The sequence below is a fragment of the Rutidosis leptorrhynchoides genome, chromosome 3 (assembly GCF_046630445.1).
Source record: "Rutidosis leptorrhynchoides isolate AG116_Rl617_1_P2 chromosome 3, CSIRO_AGI_Rlap_v1, whole genome shotgun sequence".
NCBI lineage: Eukaryota > Viridiplantae > Streptophyta > Magnoliopsida > Asterales > Asteraceae > Rutidosis > Rutidosis leptorrhynchoides.
The window spans coordinates 187,420,828-187,447,824 of record NC_092335.1 but is presented as its reverse complement, the minus strand read 5'-3'; the positions used below and the strand labels follow the sequence as shown (position 1 = coordinate 187,447,824).

The 26,997-nt window shown below is 35.5% G+C and overlaps 1 protein-coding gene and 1 pseudogene across 1 annotated transcript; one reads left to right on the top strand and one right to left on the bottom strand.

Moving 5' to 3' along the window:
- Positions 1 to 1,274: 1,274 nt before the first annotated feature.
- Positions 1,275 to 4,299, bottom strand: LOC139897105 (uncharacterized protein ycf23-like). Its single transcript, XM_071879759.1, has 9 exons — positions 4,044 to 4,299; positions 3,896 to 3,961; positions 2,922 to 2,996; positions 2,781 to 2,843; positions 2,599 to 2,658; positions 2,439 to 2,528; positions 2,253 to 2,360; positions 1,732 to 1,854; positions 1,275 to 1,633 (listed from the first exon to the last, which is right to left on the bottom strand). Exons 1-9 carry the CDS (start codon positions 4,224 to 4,226, stop codon positions 1,502 to 1,504), a joined length of 900 nt encoding a protein of 299 aa, XP_071735860.1. The 5' UTR covers positions 4,227 to 4,299; the 3' UTR covers positions 1,275 to 1,501.
- A 2,398-nt stretch (positions 4,300 to 6,697) lies between these two features.
- Positions 6,698 to 26,836, top strand: LOC139900695 (3-oxoacyl-[acyl-carrier-protein] synthase I, chloroplastic-like; annotated as a pseudogene).
- Positions 26,837 to 26,997: the final 161 nt, after the last annotated feature.

Genomic DNA, 26,997 nt, shown 5'->3' with positions numbered 1-26,997 from the left:
AAAAAGTTATCATTATAAATACTACGTAAGAAAAAGGTTTTGACCGGGAATATTTGTGCCAAAGGAGAAAAAAAAATTCACTTGTAAGTTCTTCGCTCTAGTTGGACCAAAAACAAAACAAACATGTATAAATTTTTTTTTTTTCCCCAGCAAAATAACTAAAACTCATATAGAAACGAGGTTGTTTTCCGAAGGAAAACGCCCTCAACAGAATACAAAAGAAATGGGGAAACGGGGAATACAAACATGTATAGATGGTTTTCTTATGTTTGGGTTCTTTCAAAATTTCAAGTCGTATTCAATAGCTTATGTTGCACTCTCTCAAAATACCCTCAGGACAACGGATTTTAATAAAAGAATCAAGAGAAATGTTTATAACATGGTCAATATGGTATATTATCGTACAACTCATCACATGAAAGAAACACATTTCATACATTAACTCACTAATCAGAAGGTGGATCGCATCGTAGAAACTCATCAACGGTCGATGGGAACTCAACTCGATCGCCATCACCACTACCACTACAAACATTCACAAATGCAGCTTTAGCCAAAAGCAGATGTGCTAATCTTAACGGCTCTACACCACCACTATTCGAAAAATACTTGATCCATCCATCTAATCTCTCAACTTCCTTTTTACACTTAACCCCTTTAACTTTCACAATCTTGTCATAGAACTCATCATCACAAAAACTATTTATTTCAAGTCCTTTTCCGTCCAAATCAGCTAACCCTAGCAGCTGAATCATCGATTCAACCTCGTTAACGGTGGTGGTTTCTGAATTATTATTATTATTTAATTGATTAGGGATTTTGTTAGGGTTTGATGGTGAGGTGTTTATATCATCGTTATCGTAAGAGAGGAATTCGTGTGGAGGTTGTGAGATTGAGTCATTGTGGTTGGATGATGAGGTGTTTGTATGGTGGTTTTGAAAGTAAATTGGGGAGGTGATGATGGATTCTGTTGGTGGTGTTTCGGTGGTTTGTGGCGGTGGTGATGGTGGATTTCCGTCGTCTAGTTTTAACCGTTTTTCTACTTGTTTTAGAGACGAGAAGAAGTGTTTGTGTGTATGTTTCATTGAAACGATGTAAAAACAAGAATCTAATTAGTAGTTACATGATACTCTGTATATACTTATCGTAGTTTTTTTTTTTCTTTTTCGTATGAAAATAAGTTTCTATAATTTTGTTTTCAGTTTTAATTAAATAAATTTTGATTATACGAAACCAAATGCTTTATTTTGTGGTGGAAGTAATTTAAATGAACATAGATAAAACATCTATTAATATATGGATATCATATTTAAGGTAGCATTATTAGAGTTTTAAAATCTAATTGGATTCATAAGATGCTAGCTGAAGTTGAAGGATACATGATTCAATTTTGACTTTTGAAAGTCAAAAGTCAAAACAACATATCCATCCATCCATCCATCTTCTAAATGGACAATAGTTGCACCTATTTATTCATGTCAAACCAAACTAAACAAACTGTCTACAGTCTCAAAGCTCTGTTTTCTAGTTCACTTCCTGTATTGACAGACAACCCTAATGAATCAGCAATGCTTCTGACTTCAGCGATCATCGCAACCACATCGTTCAGCTTGTTGATTGCTGACCCCACACCCTAGTAGTATAAAAATATGCAATAAAAATAGTTAGAATTTGAAAATAGATACATAGTTTTCAAACTTTGCCAGAAAAACATTCAAAAATTTGACTTACCACTCCTGCAGCCCCTGCAGTAATGGCCATTGGTGCTGTAACCGCACTTAATCCAGATGCACACATGACCGGGATTTTGACCGCCCGTGAGATCGAATATGCTGCTGCTAGAGTTGGGCTCGCCTAAGTTTTGTTATAATCAAAGATAACGAATCAGAAAACCCGTAGATATTGTTTTCACAAGTCATGTTTGGGCTCTGCTTTAACTTGAACGGGTTACTGGTTAAATAAAAGTTAGTTTCTTACGAAGAAATGGGTCATATGGGTCAGAAGTAGCGCACGAGTCATATGGGTAAAAAGTAGCGCACGGGTCATATGAGTCAAAAGTAGCGCAAAGTTTAACTTGTAAGCATACTTTTGAATCGTAAATTCTTTTGTACTGAAGTACGTCATGTCATCCCAACCCAAACCAGCCCATTTCATGATGTACCATAAACTCGCCCATTTTGACTTTTTACCCATTTCCCCACCCCGCCCATTTTGCCACCTCTACTCATGTGCGTGTGTTGTATCTTTGTTACCTTTTCAATTAAACCAAGAACACCGGATTTAGAAGGATTTGAGCATTTTCCACCTTCAGTCTGAATAATATCAACACCTTCGTGTTCCAAAAGCTCTGCAAGTTTAGCCTGTAAATTCAATTTCACTATCATTACAACAAACAAACGATTCGACTGTAATCGTTTAAAATGGACACATAATATTACTTGATCAGGAAGGCTTAGTGTGTGAGGTACAGTGACAGATAACGGCACGAATGGAAGAATTCTTCGGGTCTCTTTCGTTAAATTCAGTATCTGCAGATAAACGTATGCAGTTTTATAACCAAATGATACAACCTTATCTTGTAAATATACATTTACAAACCTGTTCAGGTGAAAAAACTACGCCCGCATCATAAAATGAATCATAGTTTCCAATCTCTACCTGCATTAACATTTCATTAATTAATAATCACAAATGCATTGCTAGGAATTTATTCATTACGTCCGTTCCGTTTTTGCAACGGCATAAAAGATTTAAAATATCAAACAGTTGGAGAAGAAAACCATTGAAGCTCCAGCTTCTACAGCAGCAAGAAAAGCATATGGATCTACTGATGAGACACAAACCTGCGCAATAAAAAAAAAGATACAAAATATATGAGTTTTAGTTCTTTTTTTGGGAGGGAATTTTTGGTGTGAACTTACCGGGAGACGGGTCAAACTCATGACTAGTTTGACCAACTCCGGGTCACATGCTATATCCACATGCGTCGCTCCACCCTGTTAAGATTATATAGATGTATAAGCGTCTTAAGGTCGTCTTCATTGTTAGTGACCAAAATGAATGTCCATTCTGCATTTTGACAAGGGAGTTGAGGTGTTTGGATGTTCGTTTTGGTAATCATATTACAATAAACACATTTTTCTAGCTACAGAATACTACAACCATCTCAAGATAGCTCTGATATCAAACATATATTAGGGTGATCAAATTGGTCAGAATTGGTCACGAGATAACTTGGTTAGTTCGCGTAAATCTAAGTTAAAATACTCTCCTTATCCGGGTAGCCTGAAAAGAAAAAAACCTTATCCGTTTACTCGTTTAAAGCTAGTGTAACTACAACTAAGACTACTATTCAATATTCGTCTATAAAATACATTACTAGTCTTAATCAGTGGCGGTACCAGGATTTTTTTTCACTTTGGGCACAAAAAAAAAAATTAAAACAGTAGCAAGTTTTTTGAGAAAAATATGGAGGTTTTGGGGCAAAAAATGGAGGTTTTTAGGCAAATTATGGAAGTTTTGAGGCAAAATTTGAAGGTTTGTGCGCAAAATTTGAAGGTTTTGAGGTAAAATTTGAAAATTTTTGGGCAAAATCTGAAGGTTTTGGGGCAAAATCTGAAGGTTTTAGGGCGAAAAAAAAATCCACCCGGGCAAAGTCGAAAAATCCAAAATTTTTACACTGAAAATTGCAAATCCACTGGGGGCGGCTGCCCCCGCTTGCCCCTAAATAAAACCGCCCCTGGTCTTAATGATTCATTTTATTGCGTTACCATTTGTTTTGTATCTAAATTTGAAATTTTTGGTTAATATAAGATCAAATGAAAAATTACTCAATTTCACAATTATATACTTATATACACCCCATGTGACAAAGGGTAAAATTGTAAAAAGCAACCTTATCAGCAGCAGTAACAACAGAAGCAACGTTATCTTTGTTAAAATTTTGCAACCCAGAAATGATCTGCAAAACGACATATCAAACTATAAAGTTTTGTAAAACATTATAACCAACAGACAATAGATAAAGTGGCAGTGTTTATAACCTTAAGTGCTCTCCTTTCATTGAATGATTTCAAAACTGTTTCCTTAGATATGGAAGCTTTTGGAATGAAAGAAGAAGGGCGTTTGGGAAGGTGAACCCCAATGGAATTGGATTTGGGAATGGGAATGGGTTTCAAATGGGTATAAGAAAGGAGTGAACTTGGTGTACAGATTGAAGAACTCATTTTTTTTTCGGTTGGGTTGAAAGTAAGAGTTTTAGAGGATAGGATAATTTGGCTGTTTTATCCTAAGATAAGGACACTGTTTGGAGGGGCTGCTTTATCATTATCATAAGATAAGGAAGGACATTATTTGTGCAACGATTTAGATAGATTTTGAGAAGCGAATAATTAAAATTTCTTTTTTTTAATTTTGATTTAGAAAACGGTGAAAAATTATTCACGTGTGATTAATTTGTAGCGTTTGAATCATTTTGAATTAAGCAGTCACTTAAAACACAACCATAACAACACGACCAAAATGTATAAACTAGCTATTAAAGTTTGAAATAGGGAGTAGAAAAAAAAGTTTAGTAAGTCAAAGGTTGCCTAATTTCAAGTTGGAATCATTTATATATTATGTCTAAACGGTAACGAAGGTTAAAAAATATCAAGCGATCGGGACCTTGAAGCGAGGTGAAAAAAAAACTATTGGAATGAAGTGGGTGACTGTTGACTACTCAAAATCAAGGTCGCAAAACATGCTAATCGGAGTGTTTTCAATTGGGAATTTATGGAGAGTAATTGACAAATCAATTAGATTTTGATTAAGTTTGACTAAATTTCATTTTTACCTATTAATTCTGATTGATCAGATTAATCTCCGATTTATGGTGACTGATTAATCCTCGTTTACCGAGGGTTTACCTAAGGTTGACCTTTTTGGATTAATTGGATCGGGCCTTTATAAAAGTCGAGTAATCTCTATGTAATCACAAGATAATTATGAATTTTACAGCTCACAATAAACGTCTTTGAGTATACGTGAAAGGATCATGTTCAAGTTTTTTCTTATTTAGGTGTTTTAATCAAGTTATTTCGTGTCTGATTTTTTCCTCTGCCACCAAAAGTTGTGATTCTAGATTAATATCCAATTGATCTAGTGATTATTGATATCTCTACCTTTAAAATAATTGTCTCCGAGGGTGGGTAGGGGTTCTACTTGTCCACAATAAAGGAGTCAACCAAAATGGAAATCGATCATATCGATTAAATTACCAATCATCAAAATGAGAATAGCAACCAACTTCTAAATTTTTAATGATCAAGTCAATAACCCTTCTAAATTTTTATTCAAATGCATTTAATCGTGCAGGCTTGCCTGAGTGGCCACCGAGTTGCCCAATGAAGCACATCACCCGGGATCAATTCCTAGCTATGCCAAATTGTTCAAAAAGGGAGTGTGACTAGAGGGTGCACGTAATGCGCAATTCACCCGGTACCAGGTCTCGTGCTCGGGGGGCTTGATTACCCGAGGTCTTACCTTCTATGGGGGAGCCAATGTACTCGTTCATAGAAGGATTTACTCGCTTACCCAAAAAAAAAAAAAAAAAAAAAATGTCAATAACTCGATATCAGACCAAAGTAAACATGTGTATACTTGTAAGCCTAGTGTAAATTTTTCTTACTTCTTACCATTCTAATCGTATAAATTTTCTAAAAGATACATCAATATCAAACATTCTATCCCTTTTGGTTAAAAGCGTCCCAAGCGGTTGCATGAATGATTTTTTTTATTCTTATTTTATGTTACTCAAAGTTTAATAAATCGAGATCTTATCAATGAACATTCTTCTTTAGAACAATCTTATAAACAATCCTATTATCGCAAGATTAGTGAAGAAACTTAAACTTTAATTTTCGAGGGGCGAACCAAAAATATAGAGTATAACATTGGGGGCTATCAAGTGTAGATTATGATGGAAAACCAATAATCAAACGTAAATTACGAAAATAAATGAATGATCATGTGCAAGCTGCGAATGTATGTACCATCATGTGGTTCTTTGAACTCATTAATATTTTTTTTTAAAATAAAATACTACTCCAAATTAAAATTGTATAAGACACTAGTAATTTATAGATATGACCTCATATATAGTGATTTCAATGGATATAAATAGCCATCCTTTTCGAAATAAAATAATATTTACAAAGTACGGTTCAAATTGTATACGATCTCATTGAATTTTGATCCTATAATCGGTGCAAATACTTACATTTTTTAAGTCGGGCACCCCTGCAGGCCCTAATATACAATCAAATCTTTGATCCTTACAATAAGATTCTACCCTCGACTATACGATCCTACAAATGATTTTATCACTAAACTTACTATCTTATAAGCGATCAATAAAGTTGTTGTCACTATATTATCAATTATGTTATCCTTAAGATGGATATGTTTGTTGTTGTAAGATTGATATCGTATTTGTATTATCTTGCTAACAAGATTGAGTATATTATTTAGGACTTTCTACGTGGCCTCATTTTGAATTTAATTTGATTACAAAATAGTCAAATCCATTGCACAGTACCTCAAACACATTTAAACTCACTCACAGCCTTTTTTCCCTTGTTTATTTATCGTTTATAGTTTCATACAGATAAAACACACTAGCAACAATTTTAGCATCAATCACTAATCATAACCAACCATGCATGCTCAAACCTTAATCCAAACCCGAATTCATGTCTGCCTATTTGACCAGTTCCGACTCCGACCCAATTCATCATCTCCCATCAATGTCAAATCCCATCGTATATACACCATAACAATGTCTGTGGTGCCTGCCCCGAAACGGGAAATGTACCCCAAAAAACGGGTTGTGATTACGGGTATGGGTCTGGTATCTGTATTTGGAAACGATGTTGATACGTACTATGAGAAACTGTTAGCAGGGGAAAGTGGAATCGGGTTGATTGATAAATTCGATTCCAAGTTTCCGATCCGAATAGGTGGACAGATTCGTGGGTTTAAAACAGAAGGGTATACTGATGTGAAATATGATAAAAGACTTGATGATACTATACGGTATAGTATGGTTGCTGGTAAAAAAGCTCTTGAAAGTGCTGATCTTGGTGGTGATAAAAATGCAAAGGTTGAAACTTTATATCTTTTGTTCATGTTTTAGATTTATAAAATTTGGTTTCGTTAAATAAACTATTTTAGAGTTGCATGTTTTTTTACCGGATGATTTTTACATCATCATATTTTTATTTGTACAATATCAAATATGTATATTCCACACTACCTATTCTGAAGTGTAGAAAAATCTGGATTTCAACACTTAGTCAGATTTTCAAAAGTCGGACTAAGTATTTGACTCATCAGATTTATAGATTAATCACTCTCCTTTTGGACTTTAGAGTTAGGTTTTTGTAAGAAATCAGGTATGAAAACAGATAATCGGATTGGTTCCTGAATCGTAAAACACTTTCCTAATTAAAGTATTTCGTCTCTCACAAGCCTCGGGTTAACGTGAAATCCTAATTGGAATAAGACAAGAACGATTTTGTTTCCAGACAAGAAGAAATCAAAATCACGAATTAAGGAATCCGTGTGTGTTTCTGTATGTGTTAGAATGAATGCAGAGAAAAGCCAAAAACGTATTTAACAAAACAGTTTTAGGCAGTTAATGTTTGAAAGGTTGTAACCTTTCATTTGGGCGGGAACAGGGGCGCTGCCCCTCGGACCCCGCAAGGGGGCAGCCCCCTTGACCCCCACATTTTGGGCGACAGTTAGTAGTCAACTCTTACGGGCGTGTAATCCACACTCTCCGAACCCGTTGTTAAGTATAGCTAGTTAACCCCTGCATTCAAGTAAATCTCAATTCACTAAAATGAATGTTAGATGACACTAAAATCACCAACAGTTTTGAGCTGACTTTAATACATTATGGATGTTCATGTTTCATCATTTATGTAATGACCAATCAGAGATCAAATTAGGTAGCTTTATTTTTCTTATTTTTTTATTGACAATATATCAAGGATGGAACATGTGGTTTGTATCGCATTACACTCGTGGTCCTTGTACTTTTTACGTCAAGAATGGTCTTTGTAGTTTGCACTTGAATCACCGGCGGTCCCTGTTGTGCAAACCACAAAGACCATCCTTACGGGAAAAAAAACAAACCATAGGGACCACCGGTGATTCATGTGCAAATCATAGAGGGACCATCGTCATATTTTGTCTTTTTTATTTGATTTTATATTTTATATATTAGTATCATTTTCAACTCTTAGCTTTGTTATGTATTGACAATGAGCCCCCTGCTTAGCATAATGGCACCTAACATTACATGTTAGCTGCATACATAAATCTTTCCCCTATATACATGCTAGTATAGTAGTGTGAAATATTTGGGCTTTTTCAAAATTTTATTTTTGATTTGGTTTTTCTTGATGAATGTGAATTTCAGGATAACTTCAATCAGTATTTTTTTTTTTTTTTTTTTTTTTTTTTTTTTTTTTTTGACATTGAAGACGATTAGTATTGGTTATACCGTATGATATGCATATAGGTGTATGCAAATTACTGATAGATTAATAGGGTAAAGTTTTTTTGGTAACCATATTGTTGTTCTTACTGTTAGAATGAAAAGACACAAAGCGTTCTGAATTAATTATGAATAACACATATATGTGGATATGCAGATTGATAAAGAGCGTGCTGGTGTGCTCATTGGAACAGGACTGGGAGGAATTACTGTATTTTTGGATGGAAACGAAAACTTAATTCATAAGAAATACAAACAAGTTACTCCTTATTTTATTCCTTTTTCCATAAATAACATGTTGTGACAATTTGCCTAGCGCACCCACACTAGCGAAAGCGAGGATATAATTTGTTTGAGACAAACTTGCGAGAAATAATAGAAAGCAAATAAAGTAACTGATAACACGACGATTTAATGTGGTTCGGCAAAACCCTGCCTACGTCCACCCCAAGAGTTTCCTTTATTCTTATAATATAAAAGAACCCGATACAAGAAAAAGTACACTCTGAATTAAACCCAAACCCAAGCCCCTTAGATTTTAGTATAAAATCTAAGTTTCCCGTACACTCTTTTACAATCCTTACAAGAATAAACTCTCGACCTCACAAATAAACACACTCCGTTGATAAACCTATCAACTATGTTTTTCTTTCTCTTTGTGATCTTATTTTTTTTTTTGTGGATGTTCTTTCTCTCCTTTGCAATATCACAAATATATACTTGAGCATATTCATGCATGCATGGAACTTGGACAAATATCAACCAAAGTCCTAAGACAATTTTACTTTGTCCACTCCTAGCTCCATGTGAAAACAAATAAATAAGTCATAGCCACCTTATTTTTCCAATGCAAAAATCAAACTTTTTCTTCTCTTTGAAATTTCCATGTAAATGTAACTAGCAAATTTGACTTTGCTAACAACATGAAAAATTCAATTTGACAACATAAATGTTTGTCAACAATTTGGACTCTGTCCAACAATCTCTACCTTGACGAACATTTATCTTCTTCGTCACCGAAAATACTATCACCTAGTACTTTCACCATTGGCCTCCTTATCACCGCTGCACACACCTTGAATCACCTCGGTCCTGAACCCCGATTCAAATAAAACGGCCAATAATCATGTGCAGCTAACTCTGTCAACTTACATGGTTGACTCCGGAGAGGAGTCTCGAATCACCTCTCCCATAGTAGGATTTTTCTTCTCACCATCATCTAACTCGATCGAACATGTCGTCACATGTTCCCGATCAATTTCTCGTGTGCACACTTTCCAAACCTTCGAGACACGAGTATATTTGGTACTCGCCACCAGACGATATAAACCCTCATACTTCTCTCCCTTCATCAGGACCTTTCTGCCACATGTGATTTTCATAACTCCACCTGAAATGTCCCGTTCTTATTGGTTAAAAACGTTCCATATTAATTGATTTCGTTGCGAGGTTTTGACCTCTATATGAGACGTTTTTCAAAGACTGCATTCATTTTAAAACAAACCATAACCTTTATTTCATCAATAAAGGTTTAAAAAGCTTTACGTAGATTATCAAATAATGATAATCTAAAATATCCTGTTTACACACGACCATTACATAATGGTTTACAATACAAATATGTTACAACAAAATAAGTTTCTTGAATGCAGTTTTTACACAATATCATACAAGCATGGACTCCAAATCTCGTCCTTATTTAAGTATGCGACAGCGGAAGCTCTTAATAATCACCTGAGAATAAACATGCTTAAAACGTCAACAAAAATGTTGGTGAGTTATAGGTTTAACCTATATATATATCAAATCATAATAATAGACCACAAGATTTCATATTTCAATACACATCCCATACATAGAGATAAAAGTCATTCATATGGTGAACACCTGGTAACCGACATTAACAAGATGCATATATAAGAATATCCCCATCATTCCGGGACACCCTTCGGATATGATATAAATTTCGAAGTACTAAAGCATCCGGTACTTTGGATGGGGTTTGTTAGGCCCAATAGATCTATCTTTAGGATTCGCGTCAATTAGGGTGTCTGTTCCCTAATTCTTAGATTATCAGACTTAATAAAAAGGGGCATATTCGATTTCGATAATTCAACCATAGAATGTAGTTTCACGTACTTGTGTCTATTTTGTAAATCATTTATAAAACCTGCATGTATTCTCATCCCAAAAATATTAGATTTTAAAAGTGGGACTATAACTCACTTTCACAGATTTTTACTTCGTCGGGAAGTAAGACTTGGCCACTGGTTGATTCACGAACCTATAACAATATATACATATATATCAAAGTATGTTCAAAATATATTTACAACACTTTTAATATATTTTGATGTTTTAAGTTTATTAAGTCAGCTGTCCTCGTTAGTAACCTACAACTAGTTGTCCACAGTTAGATGTACAGAAATAAATCGATAAATATTATCTTGAATCAATCCACGACCCAGTGTATACGTATCTCAGTATTGATCACAACTCAAACTATATATTTTTTGGAATCAACCTCAACCCTGTATAGCTAACTCCAACATTCACATATAGAGTGTCTATGGTTGTTCCGAAATATATATAGATGTGTCGACATGATAGGTCGAAACATTGTATACGTGTCTATGGTATCTCAAGATTACATAATATACAATACAAGTTGATTAAGTTATGGTTGGAATAGATTTGTTACCAATTTTCACGTAGCTAAAATGAGAAAAATTATCCAATCTTGTTTTACCCATAACTTCTTCATTTTAAATCCTTTTTGAGTGAATCAAATTGCTATGGTTTCATATTGAACTCTATTTTATGAATCTAAACAGAAAAAGTATAGGTTTATAGTCGGAAAAATAAGTTACAAGTTGTTTTTGTAAAGGTAGTCATTTCAGTCGAAAGAACGACGTCTAGATGACCATTTTAGAAAACATACTTCCACTTTGAGTTTAACCATAATTTTTGGATATAGTTTCATGTTCATAATAAAAATCATTTTCTCAGAATAACAACTTTTAAATCAAATTTTATCATAGTTTTTAATTAACTAACCCAAAACAGCCCGCGGTGTTACTACGACGGCGTAAATCCAGTTTTACGGTGTTTTTCGTGTTTCCAGTTTTTAAATCATTAAGTTAGCATATCATATAGATATAGAACATGTGTTTAGTTGATTTTAAAAGTCAAGTTAGAAGGATTAACTTTTGTTTGCGAACAAGTTTAGAATTAACTAAACTATGTTCTAGTGATTACAAGTTTAAACCTTCGAATAAGATAGCTTTATATGTATGAATCGAATGATGTTATGAACATCATTACTACCTTAAATTTCTTGGATAAACCTACTGGAAAAGAGAAAAATGGATCTAGCTTCAACGGATCCTTGGATGGCTCGAAGTTCTTGAAGCAGAATCATGACACGAAAACAAGTTCAAGTAAGATCATCACTTGAAATAAGATTGTTATAGTTATAGAAATTGAACCAAAGTTTGAATATGATTATTACCTTGTATTAGAATGATAACCTACTGTAAGAAACAAAGATTTCTTGAGGTTGGATGATCACCTTACAAGATTGGAAGTGAGCTAGCAAACTTGAAAGTATTCTTGATTTTATGTAACTAGAACTTGTAGAATTTATGAAGAACACTTAGAACTTGAAGATAGAACTTGAGAGAGATAAATTAGATGAGGAAAATTGAAGAATGAAAGTGTTTGTAGGTGTTTTTGGTCGTTGGTGTATGGATTAGATATAAAGGATATGTAATTTTGTTTTCATGTAAATAAGTCATGAATGATTACTCATATTTTTGTAATTTTATGAGATATTTCATGCTAGTTGCCAAATGATGGTTCCCACTTGTGTTAGGTGACTCACATGGGCTGCTAAGAGCTGATCATTAGAGTGTATATACCAATAGTACATACATCTAAGAGCTGTGTATTGTACGAGTATGAATACGGTTGCATACGAGTAGAATTGTTGATGAAACTGAACGAGGATGTAATTGTAAGCATTTTTGTTAAGTAGAAGTATTTTGATAAGTGTATTGAAGTCTTTCAAAAGTGTATAAATACATATTAAAACACTACATGTATATACATTTTAACTGAGTCGTTAAGTCATCGTTAGTCGTTACATGTAAGTGTTGTTTTGAAACCTTTAGGTTAACGATCTTGTTAAATGTTGTTAACCCAATGGTTATAATATCAAATGAGATTTTAAATTATTATATTATCATGATATTATCATGTACGAATATCTCTTAATATGATATATATATACATTAAATGTCTTTACAACGATAATCGTTACATATATGTCTCGTTTAAAAATCATTAAGTTAGTAGTCTTGTTTTTACATATGTAGTTCATTGTTAATATACTTAATGATATGTTTAATTATCATAGTATCATGTTAACTATATATATATATATATATATATCCATATATATGTCATCATATAGTTTTTACAAGTTTTAACGTTCGTGAATCACCGGTCAACTTGGGTGGTCAATTGTCTATATGAAACATATTTCAATTAATCAAGTCTTAACAATTTTGATTGCTTAACATGTTGGAAACATTTAATCATGTAAATATCAATCTCAATTAATATATATATAAACATGGAAAAGTTCGGGTCACTACAGTACCTACCCGTTAAATAAATTTCGTCCCGAAATTTTAAGCTGTTGAAGGTGTTGACGAATCTTATGGAAATAGATGCGGGTATTTCTTCTTCATCTGATCTTCACGCTCCCAGGTGAACTCGGGTCCTCTACGAGCATTCCATCGAACCTTAACAATTGGTATCTTATTTTGCTTAAGTCTTTTAACCTCACGATCCATTATTTCGACGGGTTCTTCGATGAATTGAAGTTTTTCGTTGATTTGGATTTCATCTAACGGAATAGTGAGATCTTCTTTAGCAAAACATTTCTTCAAATTCGAGACGTGGAAAGTGTTATGTACAGCCGTGAGTTGTTGAGGTAACTCAAGTCGGTAAGCTACTGGTCCGACACGATCAATAATCTTGAATGGTCCAATATACCTTGGATTTAATTTCCCTCGTTTACCAAATCGAACAACGCCTTTCCAAGGTGCAACTTTAAGCATAACCATCTCTTCAATTTCAAATTCTATATCTTTTCTTTTAATGTCAGCGTAGCTCTTTTTTCGACTTTGGGCGGTTTTCAACCGTTGTTGAATTTGGATGATCTTCTCGGTAGTTTCTTGTATAATCTCCGAACCCGTAATCTGTCTATCCCCCACTTCACTCCAACAAATTCGAGACCTGCACTTTCTACCATAAAGTGCTTCAAACGGTGCCATCTCAATGCTTGAATGGTAGCTGTTGTTGTAGGAAAATTCTGCTAACGGTAGATGTCGATCCCAACTGTTTCCGAAATCAATAACACATGCTCGTAGCATGTCTTCAAGCGTTTGTATCGTCCTTTCGCTCTGCCCATCAGTTTGTGGATGATAGGTAGTACTCATGTCTAGACGAGTTCCTAATGCTTGCTGTAATGTCTGCCAGAATCTTGAAATAAATCTGCCATCCCTATCAGAGATAATAGAGATTGGTATTCCATGTCTGGAGACGACTTCCTTCAAATACAGTCGTGCTAACTTCTCCATCTTGTCATCTTCTCTTATTGGTAGGAAGTGTGTTGATTTGGTGAGACGATCAACTATTACCCAAATAGTATCAAAACCACTTGCAGTCCTTGGCAATTTAGTGATGAAATCCATGGTAATGTTTTCCCATTTCCATTCTGGAATTTCGGGTTGTTGAAGTAGACCTGATGGTTTCTGATGCTCAGCTTTGACCTTAGAACACGTCAAACATTCTCCTACGTATTTAGCAACATCGGCTTTCATACCCGGCCACCAAAAATGTTTCTTGAGATCCTTGTACATCTTCCCCGTTCCAGGATGTATTGAGTATCTGGTTTTATGAGCTTCTCTAAGTACCATTTCTCTCATATCTCCAAATTTTGGTACCCAAATCCTTTCAGCCCTATACCGGGTTCCGTCTTCCCGAATATTAAGATGCTTCTCCGATCCTTTGGGTATTTCATTCTTTAAATTTCCCTCTTTTAAAACTCCTTGTTGCGCCTCCTTTATTTGAGTAGTAAGGTTATTATGAATCATTATATTCATAGATTTTACTCGAATGGGTTCTCTGTCCTTCCTGCTCAAGGCATCGGCTACCACATTTGCCTTCCCCGGGTGGTAACGAATCTCAAAGTCGTAATCATTCAATAATTCAATCCACCTACGCTGCCTCATATTCAGTTGTTTCTGATTAAATATGTGTTGAAGACTTTTGTGGTCGGTATATATAATACTTTTGACCCCATATAAGTAGTGCCTCCAAGTCTTTAATGCAAAAACAACCGCTCCTAATTCCAAATCATGCGTCGTATAATTTTGTTCGTGAATCTTCAATTGTCTAGACGCATAAGCAATCACCTTCGTTCGTTGCATTAATACACAACCGAGACCTTGCTTTGATGCGTCACAATAAATCACAAAATCATCATTCCCTTCAGGCAATGACAATATAGGTGCCGTAGTTAGCTTTTTCTTCAATAACTGAAACGCTTTCTCTTGTTCATCATTCCATTCAAATTTCTTCCCTTTATGCGTTAATGCAGTCAAGGGTTTTGCTATTCTGGAAAAGTCTTGGATGAACCTTCTATAGTAACCAGCTAGTCCTAAAAACTGGCGTATGTGTTTCGGAGTTTTTGGGGTTTCTCACTTTTCAACAGTTTCTATCTTTGCCGGATCCACCTTAATACCTTCTTTGTTCACTATGTGACCGAGGAATTGAACTTCTTCCAACCAAAATGCACACTTTGAAAACTTAGCGTACAATTCTTCCTTCCTCAATACTTCTAACACCTTTCTCAAATGTTCACCGTGTTCTTGGTCATTCTTTGAGTAAATAAGTATGTCATCAATGAAAACAATGACAAACTTGTCAAGGTATGATCCACACACTCCGTTCATAAGGTCCATGAACACAGCTGGTGCATTAGTTAAACCAAACGGCATGACCATAAACTCGTAATGACCGTAACGTGTTCTGAAAGCAGTCTTTGGAATATCATCTTCTTTCACCCGCATTTGATGATACCCGAAACGTAAGTCAATCTTTGAATAAACAGACGAGCCTTGTAGTTGATCAAATAAGTCATCGATTCTCGGTAGTGGGTAGCAGTTCTTGATGGTAAGTTTGTTCAACTCTCGGTAGTCGATACACAACCTGAATGTACAATCTTTCTTCTTGACAAACAAAACAGGAGCTCCCCACGGTGATGTGCTTGGTCGAATGAAACCACGCTCTAAAAGTTCTTGTAATTGGCTTTGCAGTTCTTTCATCTCGCTGGGTGCGAGTCTGTAAGGAGCACGATCTATTGGTGCAGCTCCTGGTACAAGATCTATTTGAAATTCAACGGATCGATGTGGGGGTAATCCCGGTAATTCTTTCGGAAATACATCGGGAAATTCTTTTGCAATGGGAACATCATTGATGCTCTTTTCTTCAGTTTGTACTTTCTCGACGTGTGCTAGAACAGCATAGCAACCTTTTCTTATTAGTTTTTGTGCCTTCAAATTACTAACAATATGTAGCTTCGTGTTGCCCTTTTCTCCGTACACCATTAAGGGTTTTCCTTTTTCTCGTATAATGCGAATTGCATTTTTGTAACAAATGATCTCTGCTTTCACTTCTTTCAACCAGTCCATACCGATTATCACATCAAAACTCCCTAACTCTACTGGTATCAAATCAATCTTAAATGTTTCGCTAACCAGTTTAATTTCTCGATTCCGACATATATTATCTGCTGAAATTAATTTACCATTTGCTAATTCGAGTAAAAATTTACTATCCAAAGGCGTCAATGGACAACTTAATTTAGCACAAAAATCTCTACTCATATAGCTTCTATCCGCACCCGAATCAAATAAAACGTAAGCAGATTTATTGTCAATAAGAAACGTACTCGTAACAAGCTCTGGGTCTTCCTGTGCCTCTGCCGCATTAATATTGAAAACTCTTCCGCGGCCTTGTCCATTCGTGTTCTCCTGGTTCGGGCAATTTCTAATAATGTGGCCCGGTTTTCCACATTTATAACAAACTACATTGGCATAACTTGCTCCGACACTACTTGCTCCGCCATTACTCGTTCCGACACCATTTGTTCCTTTCGTTCTATTAACCCCTGGTCCGTAGACCTCACACTTCGCCGCGCTATGACCATTTCTTTTACACTTGTTGCAAAATTTGGTGCAGAACCCCGAGTGATACTTTTCACACCTTTGGCATAGCTGCTTCTGATTGTTGTTGTTGTTGCGGTTATTATTGTTGTTGGGATGATTGTTGTAGTTGCTGCTGTTGCTGTTGTTGTTGTTGTTGTTGTTGTTATTGTTGGGCCGTTTGTTGTAGTTGCGATTGATGTTGCGATTGCTGGGATAATTGTTGAGATTATTGTTGTAATTGCTGCTGTTGTTGTATTGGTGATTCTTATCACCGTTTTCCTCCCACTTTCTTTTGACTTGCTTCACATTGGCCTCTTCAGCAGTCTATTCTTTAATTCTTTCTTCAATCCGGTTCACTAGTTTGTGAGCCATTCTACATGCCTGTTGTATGGAGGCGGGCTTGTGTGAACTTATATCTTCTTGGATTCTTTCCGGTAATCCTTTCACAAACGCGTCGATCTTCTCTTCCTCATCTTCGAATGCTCCCGGACACAATAGGCACAATTCTGTGAATCGTCTTTCGTACGTGGTAATATCAAATCCTTGGGTTCGTAACCCTCTAAGTTCTGTCTTGAGCTTATTGACCTCGGTTCTGGGACGGTACTTCTCGTTCATCAAGTGCTTGAATGCTGACCACGGTAGTGCGTACGCATCGTCTTGTCCCACTTGCTCTAGATAGGTATTCCACCATGTTAACGCAGAACCTGTGAAGGTATGCGTAGCGTACTTTACTTTGTCCTCTTCAGTACACTTACTTATGGCAAACACCGATTCGACCTTCTCGGTCCACCGTTTCAATCCGTTCGGTCCTTTGGTTCCATCAAATTCCAAAGGTTTGCAGGCAGTGAATTCTTTGTAGGTGCATCCTACACGATTTCCTGTACTGCTAGATCCAAGGTTATTGTTGGTATGTAGCGCAGCTTGTACTGCGGCTATGTTTGAAGCTAGAAAAGTACGGAATTCCTCTTCATTCATATTCACGGTGTGTCGAGTAGTCGGTGCCATTTCCTTCAAAATAGTCAAATGGAACAAGTTAATCATATAGAATATTAAGAGTAGTTAATAGTATTTCGTAGCATAATATGAACTCATTTATAAAAGCTTTTTCTTCATATTAGCGTTTTATAAGTTTAAATTCGGGTAGTACCTACCCGTTAAGTTCATACTTAGTAGCTAATATACAATTCAACTACTACAATTCTTATATGAAAAACTGATTATAATAATATTTCGCGTTCAAACTTTTATACAATATTTTACAAACTTACAATACCGCTTATTTTACATAAAGCATGAAATATAGCACACAATAACTTTGATACAAGATAGTTGTGAAGATAATTCTAGCTAGTACACAAGTCGTTCAGCAAAGGCAATAAAGACACGTAATTCATACGTTCAGAAACAAGTCATGCATTCTGGTTTTACTAGGACTACTTCCCATCCTTGGTCTTGTGGAACATAACCGTTATGGCCGTTGATAAGACAGCGTGTTGTAACGTCGTCAAAGGGACGAGGGTTACGTAATGTCCAACAGTCCCGTAACAATCTAAAAACCTCATTTCTTACCCCAATTACCGACTCCGTCACTTGTGGGAACGTTTTGTTTAATAGTTGTAGCCCGATGTTCTTGTTCTCACTTTTGTGAGAAGCGAACATTACTAATCCGTAAGCATAACATGCTTCTTTATGTTGCATGTTAGCCGCTTTTTCTAAATCACGAAGTCCAATATTCGGATATATTGAGTCAAAATAATTTCTTAACCCATTGCGTAAAATAGCATTTGGGTTCCCCGCAATATATGCGTCAAAGTAAACACATCGTAACTTATGGATTTCCCAATGTGATATCCCCCATCTTTCGAACGAAAGCCTTTTATAAACCAAGGCATTCTTGGAACGTTCTTCGAATGTCTTACAAACTGATCTCGCCTTAAATAGTTGTGCCGAAGAATGCTGACCGACTCTAGACAAGATTTCATCAATCATGTCTCCGGGTAGGTCTCTTAAAATATTAGGTTGTCTATCCATTTTGTGTTTTTATACTGTAAAATAGACAAGAGTTAGATTCATAAAAAAAAAATACTTATTAATACAAGCAATTTTTACATATATCATAAAGCATAAGCACACTATATTACATATATTACACCACACGAATACAACTATCTTATTCCGACTCGCTTGTTTCTTCTTCTTCGGTTTTGGTTCGTTTTGCCAAGTTTCTAGGGATATATGATGTTCCCCTAATACGAGCCGTAATTTTCCACATTGGTTTAGAAAAACCTGGTGGTTTAGAGGTTCCCGGGTCATTGTTACAACTTAAGGACTTCGGGGGTTGACGATACATATAAAGTTCATCGGGGTTGGAATTAGATTTCTCTATTTTTATGCCCTTTCCCTTATTATTTTCTTTTGCCTTTTTAAATTCTGTTGGGGTAATTTCTATAACATCATCGGAATTCTCGTCGGAATCCGATTCATCGGAGAATTGGTAATCCTCCCAATATTTTGCTTCCTTGGCGGAAACACCATTGACCATAATTAACCTTGGTCGGTTGGTTGAGGATTTTCTTTTACTTAACCGTTTTATTATTTCCCCCACCGATTCTATTTCTTCATCCGGTTCCAATTCTTCTTCCGGTTCCGATTCTTCTTCCGGTTCCGACTCTTCTTCCGGTTCCTCTTCGGGAACTTGTGAATCTGTCCGCGAATCATTCCAATTTACATTTGACTCTTCATTATTATTAGGTGAGTCAATGGGACTTGTTCTAGAGGTAGACATCTATCACATAATATCAAACGCGTTAAGAGATTAATATATCACATAATATTCACATGTGAAAAATATATAGTTTCCAACAAAATTTGTTAAGCAATCATTTTTCAAGTAAACAAGGTCGAAGTCCAGACTCACTAATGCATCCTAACAAACTCGATAAGACACACTAATGCAAAATTCTGGTTCTCTAAGACCAACGCTCGGATACCAACTGAAATGTCCCGTTCTTATTGATTAAAAACGTTCCATATTAATTGATTTCGTTGCGAGGTTTTGACCTCTATATGAGACGTTTTTCAAAGACTGCATTCATTTTAAAACAAACCATAACCTTTATTTCATCAATAAAGGTTTAAAAAGCTTTACGTAGATTATCAAATAATGATAATCTAAAATATCCTGTTTACACACGACCATTACATAATGGTTTACAATACAAATATGTTACAACAAAATAAGTTTCTTGAATGCAGTTTTTACACAATATCATACAAGCATGGACTCCAAATCTCGTCCTTATTTAAGTATGCGACAGCGGAAGCTCTTAATAATCACCTGAGAATAAACATGCTTAAAACGTCAACAAAAATGTTGGTGAGTTATAGGTTTAACCTATATATATATCAAATCATAATAATAGACCACAAGATTTCATATTTCAATACACATTCCATACATAGAGATAAAAGTCATTCATATGGTGAACACCTGGTAATCGACATTAACAAGATGCATATATAAGAATATCCCCATCATTCCGGGACACCCTTCGGATATGATATAAATTTCGAAGTACTAAAGCATCCGGTACTTTGGATGGGGTTTGTTAGGCCCAATAGATCTATCTTTATGATTCGCGTCAATTAGGGTGTCTGTTCCCTAATTCTTAGATTACCAGACTTAATAAAAAGGGGCATATTCGATTTCGATAATTCAACCATAGAATGTAGTTTCACGTACTTGTGTCTATTTTGTAAATCATTTATAAAACCTGCATGTATTCTCATCCCAAAAATATTAGATTTTAAAAGTGGGACTATAACTCACTTTCACAGATTTTTACTTCGTCGGGAAGTAAGACTTGGCCACTGGTTGATTCACGAACCTATAACAATATATACATATATATCAAAGTATGTTCAAAATATATTTACAACACTTTTAATATATTTTGATGTTTTAAGTTTATTAAGTCAGCTGTCCTCGTTAGTAACCTACAACTAGTTGTCCACAGTTAGATGTACAGAAATAAATCGATAAATATTATCTTGAATCAATCCACGACCCAGTGTATACGTATCTCAGTATTGATCACAACTCAAACTATATATTTTTTGGAATCAACCTCAACCCTGTATAGCTAACTCCAACATTCACATATAGAGTGTCTATGGTTGTTCCGAAATATATAAAGATGTGTCGACATGATAGGTCGAAACATTGTATACGTGTCTATGGTATCTCAAGATTACATAATATACAATACAAGTTGATTAAGTTATGGTTGGAATAGATTTGTTACCAATTTTCACGTAGCTAAAATGAGAAAAATTATCCAATCTTGTTTTACCCATAACTTCTTCATTTTAAATCCTTTTTGAGTGAATCAAATTGCTATGGTTTCATATTGAACTCTATTTTATGAATCTAAACAGAAAAAGTATAGGTTTATAGTCGGAAAAATAAGTTACAAGTCGTTTTTGTAAAGGTAGTCATTTCAGTCGAAAGAACGACGTCTAGATGACCATTTTAGAAAACATACTTCCACTTTGAGTTTAACCATAAATTTTCGATATAGTTTCATGTTCATAATAAAAATCATTTTCTCAGAATAACAACTTTTAAATCAAAGTTTATCATAGTTTTAAATTAACTAACCCAAAACAGCCCGCGGTGTTACTACGACGGCGTAAATCCAGTTTTACGGTGTTTTTCGTGTTTCCAGGTTTTAAATCATTAAGTTAGCATATCATATAGATATAGAACATGTGTTTAGTTGATTTTAAAAGTCAAGTTAGAAGGATTAACTTTTGTTTGCGAACAAGTTTAGAATTAACTAAACTATGTTCTAGTGATTACAAGTTTAAACCTTCGAATAAGATAGCTTTATATGTATGAATCGAATGATGTTATGAACATCATTACTACCTTAAGTTCCTTGGATAAACCTACTGGAAAATAGAAAAATGGATCTAGCTTCAACGGATCCTTGGATGGCTCGAAGTTCTTGAAGCAGAATCATGACACGAAAACAAGTTCAAGTAAGATCATCACTTGAAATAAGATTGTTATAGTTATAGAAATTGAACCAAAGTTTGAATATGATTATTACCTTGTATTAGAATAATAACCTACTGTAAGAAACAAAGATTTCTTGAGGTTGGATGATCGCCTTACAAGATTGGAAGTGAGCTAGCAAACTTGAAAGTATTCTTGATTTTATGTAACTAGAACTTGTAGAATTTATGAAGAACACTTAGAACTTGAAGATAGAACTTGAGAGAGATCAATTAGATGAGGAAAATTTAAGAATGAAAGTGTTTGTAGGTGTTTTTGGTCGTTGGTGTATGGATTAGATATAAAGGATATGTAATTTTGTTTTCATGTAAATAAGTCATGAATGATTACTCATATTTTTGTAATTTTATGAGATATTTCATGCTAGTTGCCAAATGATGGTTCCCACATGTGTTAGGTGACTCACATGGGCTGCTAAGAGCTGGTCATTGGAGTGTATATACCAATAGTACATACATCTAAGAGCTGTGTATTGTACGAGTACGAATACGGTTGCATACGAGTAGAATTGTTGATGAAACTGAACGAGGATGTAATTGTAAGCATTTTTGTTAAGTAGAAGTATTTTGATAAGTGTATTGAAGTCATTCAAAAGTGTATAAATACATATTAAAACACTACATGTATATACATTTTAACTGAGTCGTTAAGTCATCGTTAGTCGTTACATGTAAGTGTTGTTTTGAAACCTTTAGGTTAACGATCTTGTTAAATGTTGTTAACCCAATGTTTATAATATCAAATGAGATTTTAAATTATTATATTATCATGATATTATCATGTACGAATATCTCTTAATATGATATATATACATTAAATGTCTTTACAACGATAATCGTTACATATATGTCTCGTTTAAAAATCATTAAGTTAGTAGTCTTGTTTTTACATATGTAGTTCATTGTTAATATACTTAATGATATGTTTACTTATCATAGTATCATTTTAACTATATATATATCCATATATATGTCATCATATAGTTTTTACAAGTTTTAACGTTCGTGAATCACCGGTCAACTTGGGTGGTCAATTGTCTATATGAAACATATTTCATTTAATCAAGTCTTAACAATTTTGATTGCTTAACATGTTGGAAACATTTAATCATGTAAATATCAATCTCAATTAATATATATAAACATGGAAAAGTTCGGGTCACTACACCACCTACGGCCAAATAGCCGTATCCTTGAGAATCTAACTGGCTTAAGGAAATTAGATTTTTGCACATCCTTGGTGCGTACGCCACGCCACCAAGAGTGTAAGCAGCTCCGCGGAACATTTTTATTTTCACCATGCCAACACCCTCAACATCACATGTTGAACCATCACCTAAAGTCAGCACCCCCGCCTTCTTTAATATTAGCTTATCAAAATAAGTTTTCTTGGAACACACATGCATCGTACAACCAGAGTCTAAAATCCATTCATCTTGAGCAGAAGTAGAACCTTTGGAGACTGTGAGAACATCTCCTAAATTAACCGACTCATTAACTGCTATTGCAGCTGATGAACCCCCAAATTTATCTTCACCATTCTTCCAGAGTGGACAATCCTTCTTGTAATGACCCCACTCTTGACATTTGAAGCACTGGACACCCTTCACACCGTCTCTTGATCTGAACCTACTTTTATTACCAGATCTCTTTTCGGAAAACTTTCCCTTTCCATGACCAACCATAGCAAACTCATGCTCATAACGGCCATCAGATCTTTGTCTCTTATCCTGAGATAAAAGTGCCGGTACTACCTCCTCCATCTTTACAGTAGCCTTTCCGTAAAGAACAGTAGTAACCAAAGTATTATACGAATTGGGAAGAGAGGTAAGAAGAATAAGAGCCTTATCTTCTTCCTCAATATTAACCTCAACTTTTGCAAGTTGATCCACCAGACCATTAAACACGTTCATGTGTTCAATGATATTCCCGCCATCCTCCATTTTCAACCGATAAAGATCACGCTTCAAGTTTAGCTTTGTGGTCATATTCTTCCCTATATATAACTTCTCGAGGGCCACCCACAACCCTGTCGCGGTCGTCTCGCCACTGACATTATTAATGATCTTATCACTCATGGAAAGGCGAATGGTACTGACACATCTTTCCTCAATGTCATTCCAATCGTCATCCGTCATCTTTTCTGGCTTGCCGTCCTTTTTACCCTTTAACGGCTTTGCCAAGCCCTGCTGAACCAGGACATCCTTCACCCTTGCTTGCCACAAGGTGAAATTCCCAGTTCCATCAAATGGCTCCACCTTAAACTGCATACCGCTATTTCCCGCCATCTCAAACCAAAAACTATCCGATAAACCTGGATACGCTCTGATACCACTTGTTGTGACAATTTGCCTAGCGCACCCACACTAGCGGAAGTGAGGATATAATTTGTTTGTGACAAACTTGCGAGAAATAATAGAAAGCAAATAAAGTAACTGATAACACGACGATTTAACGTGGTTCGGCAAAACCCTGCCTACGTCCACCCCAAGAGTTTCCTTTATTCTTATAATATAAAAGAACCCGATACAAGAAAAAGTACACTATGAGTTAAACCCAAACCCAAGCCCCTTAGATTTTAGTATAAAATCTAAGTTTCCCGTACACTCTTTTACAATCCTTACAAGAATAAACTCTCGACCTCACAAATAAACACACTCCGTTGATAAACCTATCAACTATGTTTTTCTTTCTCTTTGTGATCTTATTTTTTTGTGGATGTTCTTTCTATCCTTTGCAATATCACATATATATACTTGAGCATATTCATGCATGCATGGAACTTGGACAAATATCAACCAAAGTCCTAAGACAATTTTACTTTGTCCACTCCTACCTCCATGTGAAAACAAATAAATAAGTTATAGCCACCTTATTTTTCCAATGAAAAAATCAAACTTTTTCTTCTCTTTGAAATTTCCATGTAAATGTAACTAGCAAATTTGACTTTGCTAACAACATGAAAAATTCAATTTGACAACATAAATGTTTGTCAACAATTTGGACCCTGTCCAACATAACATGAGTTCAGCTTTGCTTGCGATTGATCTTGGATTTTTGGGACCAAATTACGCTATCGCAACTGCATGTGCTTCTTCCAATTATTGCTTTTATGCTGTCGCAAATCATATTCGAAGAGGGGAAGCTGATATGATGATTGTTGGTGGTACTGAAGCTGCGATTGTTCCTATCGGTTTTGGTGGTTGTGGCGTGTGGAGCCCTGTCTCAAAGAAACGATGATCCGCAAACAGCTTCTAGGCCATGGGACAAAGATAGAGATGGGTTCGTCATGGGTGAAGGTGCTGGAATACTGGTAGGTACCATTTTCTTGAATTTGTTTTATCGTTCTGTTTTGTGATTTCTTTCGAGCATGAGGAAATGTGTATTTTTATGAAGGTGATGGAGAGCTTGGAACATGCAATGAAAAGAGATGCACCTATAATTGCCGAATATTTAGGAGGGGCTATAACGTGTGATGCTTATCATATGACGGACACGCGATCAGATGGGCTCGGTGTTTCTTCTTGTATTGAAAGCAGTCTTGTGGATGCGGGTGTGTCCGTAGAGGAGGTATATAAAATTTAATTATGTGAAATCTAAATCTGATTATAATAGTTATGTGTTACATTCAGTGGCGAATCCATGATAAAAACTCCACGGGGTCCCGAATTTTTTTTTTCAAAGCTACTATAAATTTTAAGTGTACTTAAGTGATTATTTACCTTCAAAAAAACTATACATCCAAAAATATATTGGCTCCGATAGTTAAATTTAATAATGTACTACACAATCTTTGTACTTTGTGAAAAGAATTTTCAAACCAGTGGTGTCGCCGGACCCCATGCGGCCATGCCCCCACGGGTATTCAAGTGGAATCGCCTCAGGTTACATTATGTGAACAAAAATATGACCATATCTTTTTACTAGGTAAACTACATAAACGCACACGCAACTTCAAGAATGGCTGATGATTTGGTCGAGATAAAGGCTATAAAGAATGTATTCAAAAGCACTGCAGGGATCAAAATAAACTCAACTAAGGTGTTTTTTTTTTTGCATTACATTCTTCACATATCCATATTGTCAGCATGAGTAATACAGTTTTTAATTTCAGTCTATGATCGGACATTGCCTCGGTGCTAGTGGAGGTCTGGAAGCGATCGCTATTATCAAAGCCATTCAAACAGGATGGCTGCATCCTACCATAAATCAATTTGTATGTGTCACATTCTCCTTATGTAACTTGTACACTTTAACCATCCAGGCCTAGCCTGGGTGGCCACCAGCACTTTCAGTGAAGGGGAGGTCTCGGGTTCAATCCTAAGGGGTGCCCGCATTTAATGACCAAACTGGAGAATGCCTTACCTGGTAGCGGTGGAGGGCTGGCTTGCCGTTTACCCGGGGTTTACCTGCGGTGGGGGGGCCAATGTGCTCTGGCCCATAGTGGGGTTCCTCGTAAAAAAAAAAAAAACTTGTACACTTTATACAGGTGGCTATTTGACTTATATTACTATTGTATGGGTTGGGTTATGTTTTATCACGGAGTCAAAATGGGTCAAATGGATTGATAGTTTCTTAAAGTTTTCGTCTAATCATTAAAAGACTTGGATTAACGATATAATAAACTTTTGTGTCATATTTGGTCTAACATTTTAGTTTGACACTTCTATCTGTTCAACCTGTATGTGGTTTCTAATGTGGCATGTTGTATGTTTTTGTGCTTTTAGAACCTAGAACCAGCTGTTGAATTCGACACAGTTGCAAACCAAAAGCAACAACACGAAATCAACGTTGGTGAGTTACTAGCGATTTTACTACATCCATCTTCTTAATAGTTTTCTTTGTTTCACTGATTCAAATATGTGCAGCAATTTCAAATTCATTCGGATATGGGGGACACAATTCTGTGGTGGCATTCTCTGCATTCGACGCCTGATACAACTTACCTACAGCTACTGAAACTACTCGATTTAGTTATTTTTGTATATCATCAAAAATTTCTTCGTTAATATAGTCATGGTTTTACCACATCTTGGCAAAATAACCGATGGATTATTGGAATACGCTATAAAACGGTTATTCAGCTTTGAGGCTAAT

What these genes read in the sequence shown, in the direction of transcription:
- LOC139897105 (XM_071879759.1), bottom strand. Translation starts at nt 4,226, where the DNA reads ATGAGTTCTTCAATCTGTACACCAAGTTCACTCCTTTCTTATACCCAT. An exon ending in TGAGTTTGACCCGTCTCCCG is followed by an intron (nt 2,844 to 2,921) that starts GTAAGTTCACAC and finishes TTTATTGCGCAG; the next exon opens with GTTTGTGTCTCATCAGTAGA. An exon ending in CACTAAGCCTTCCTGATCAA is followed by an intron (nt 2,361 to 2,438) that starts GTAATATTATGT and finishes TTGAATTTACAG; the next exon opens with GCTAAACTTGCAGAGCTTTT.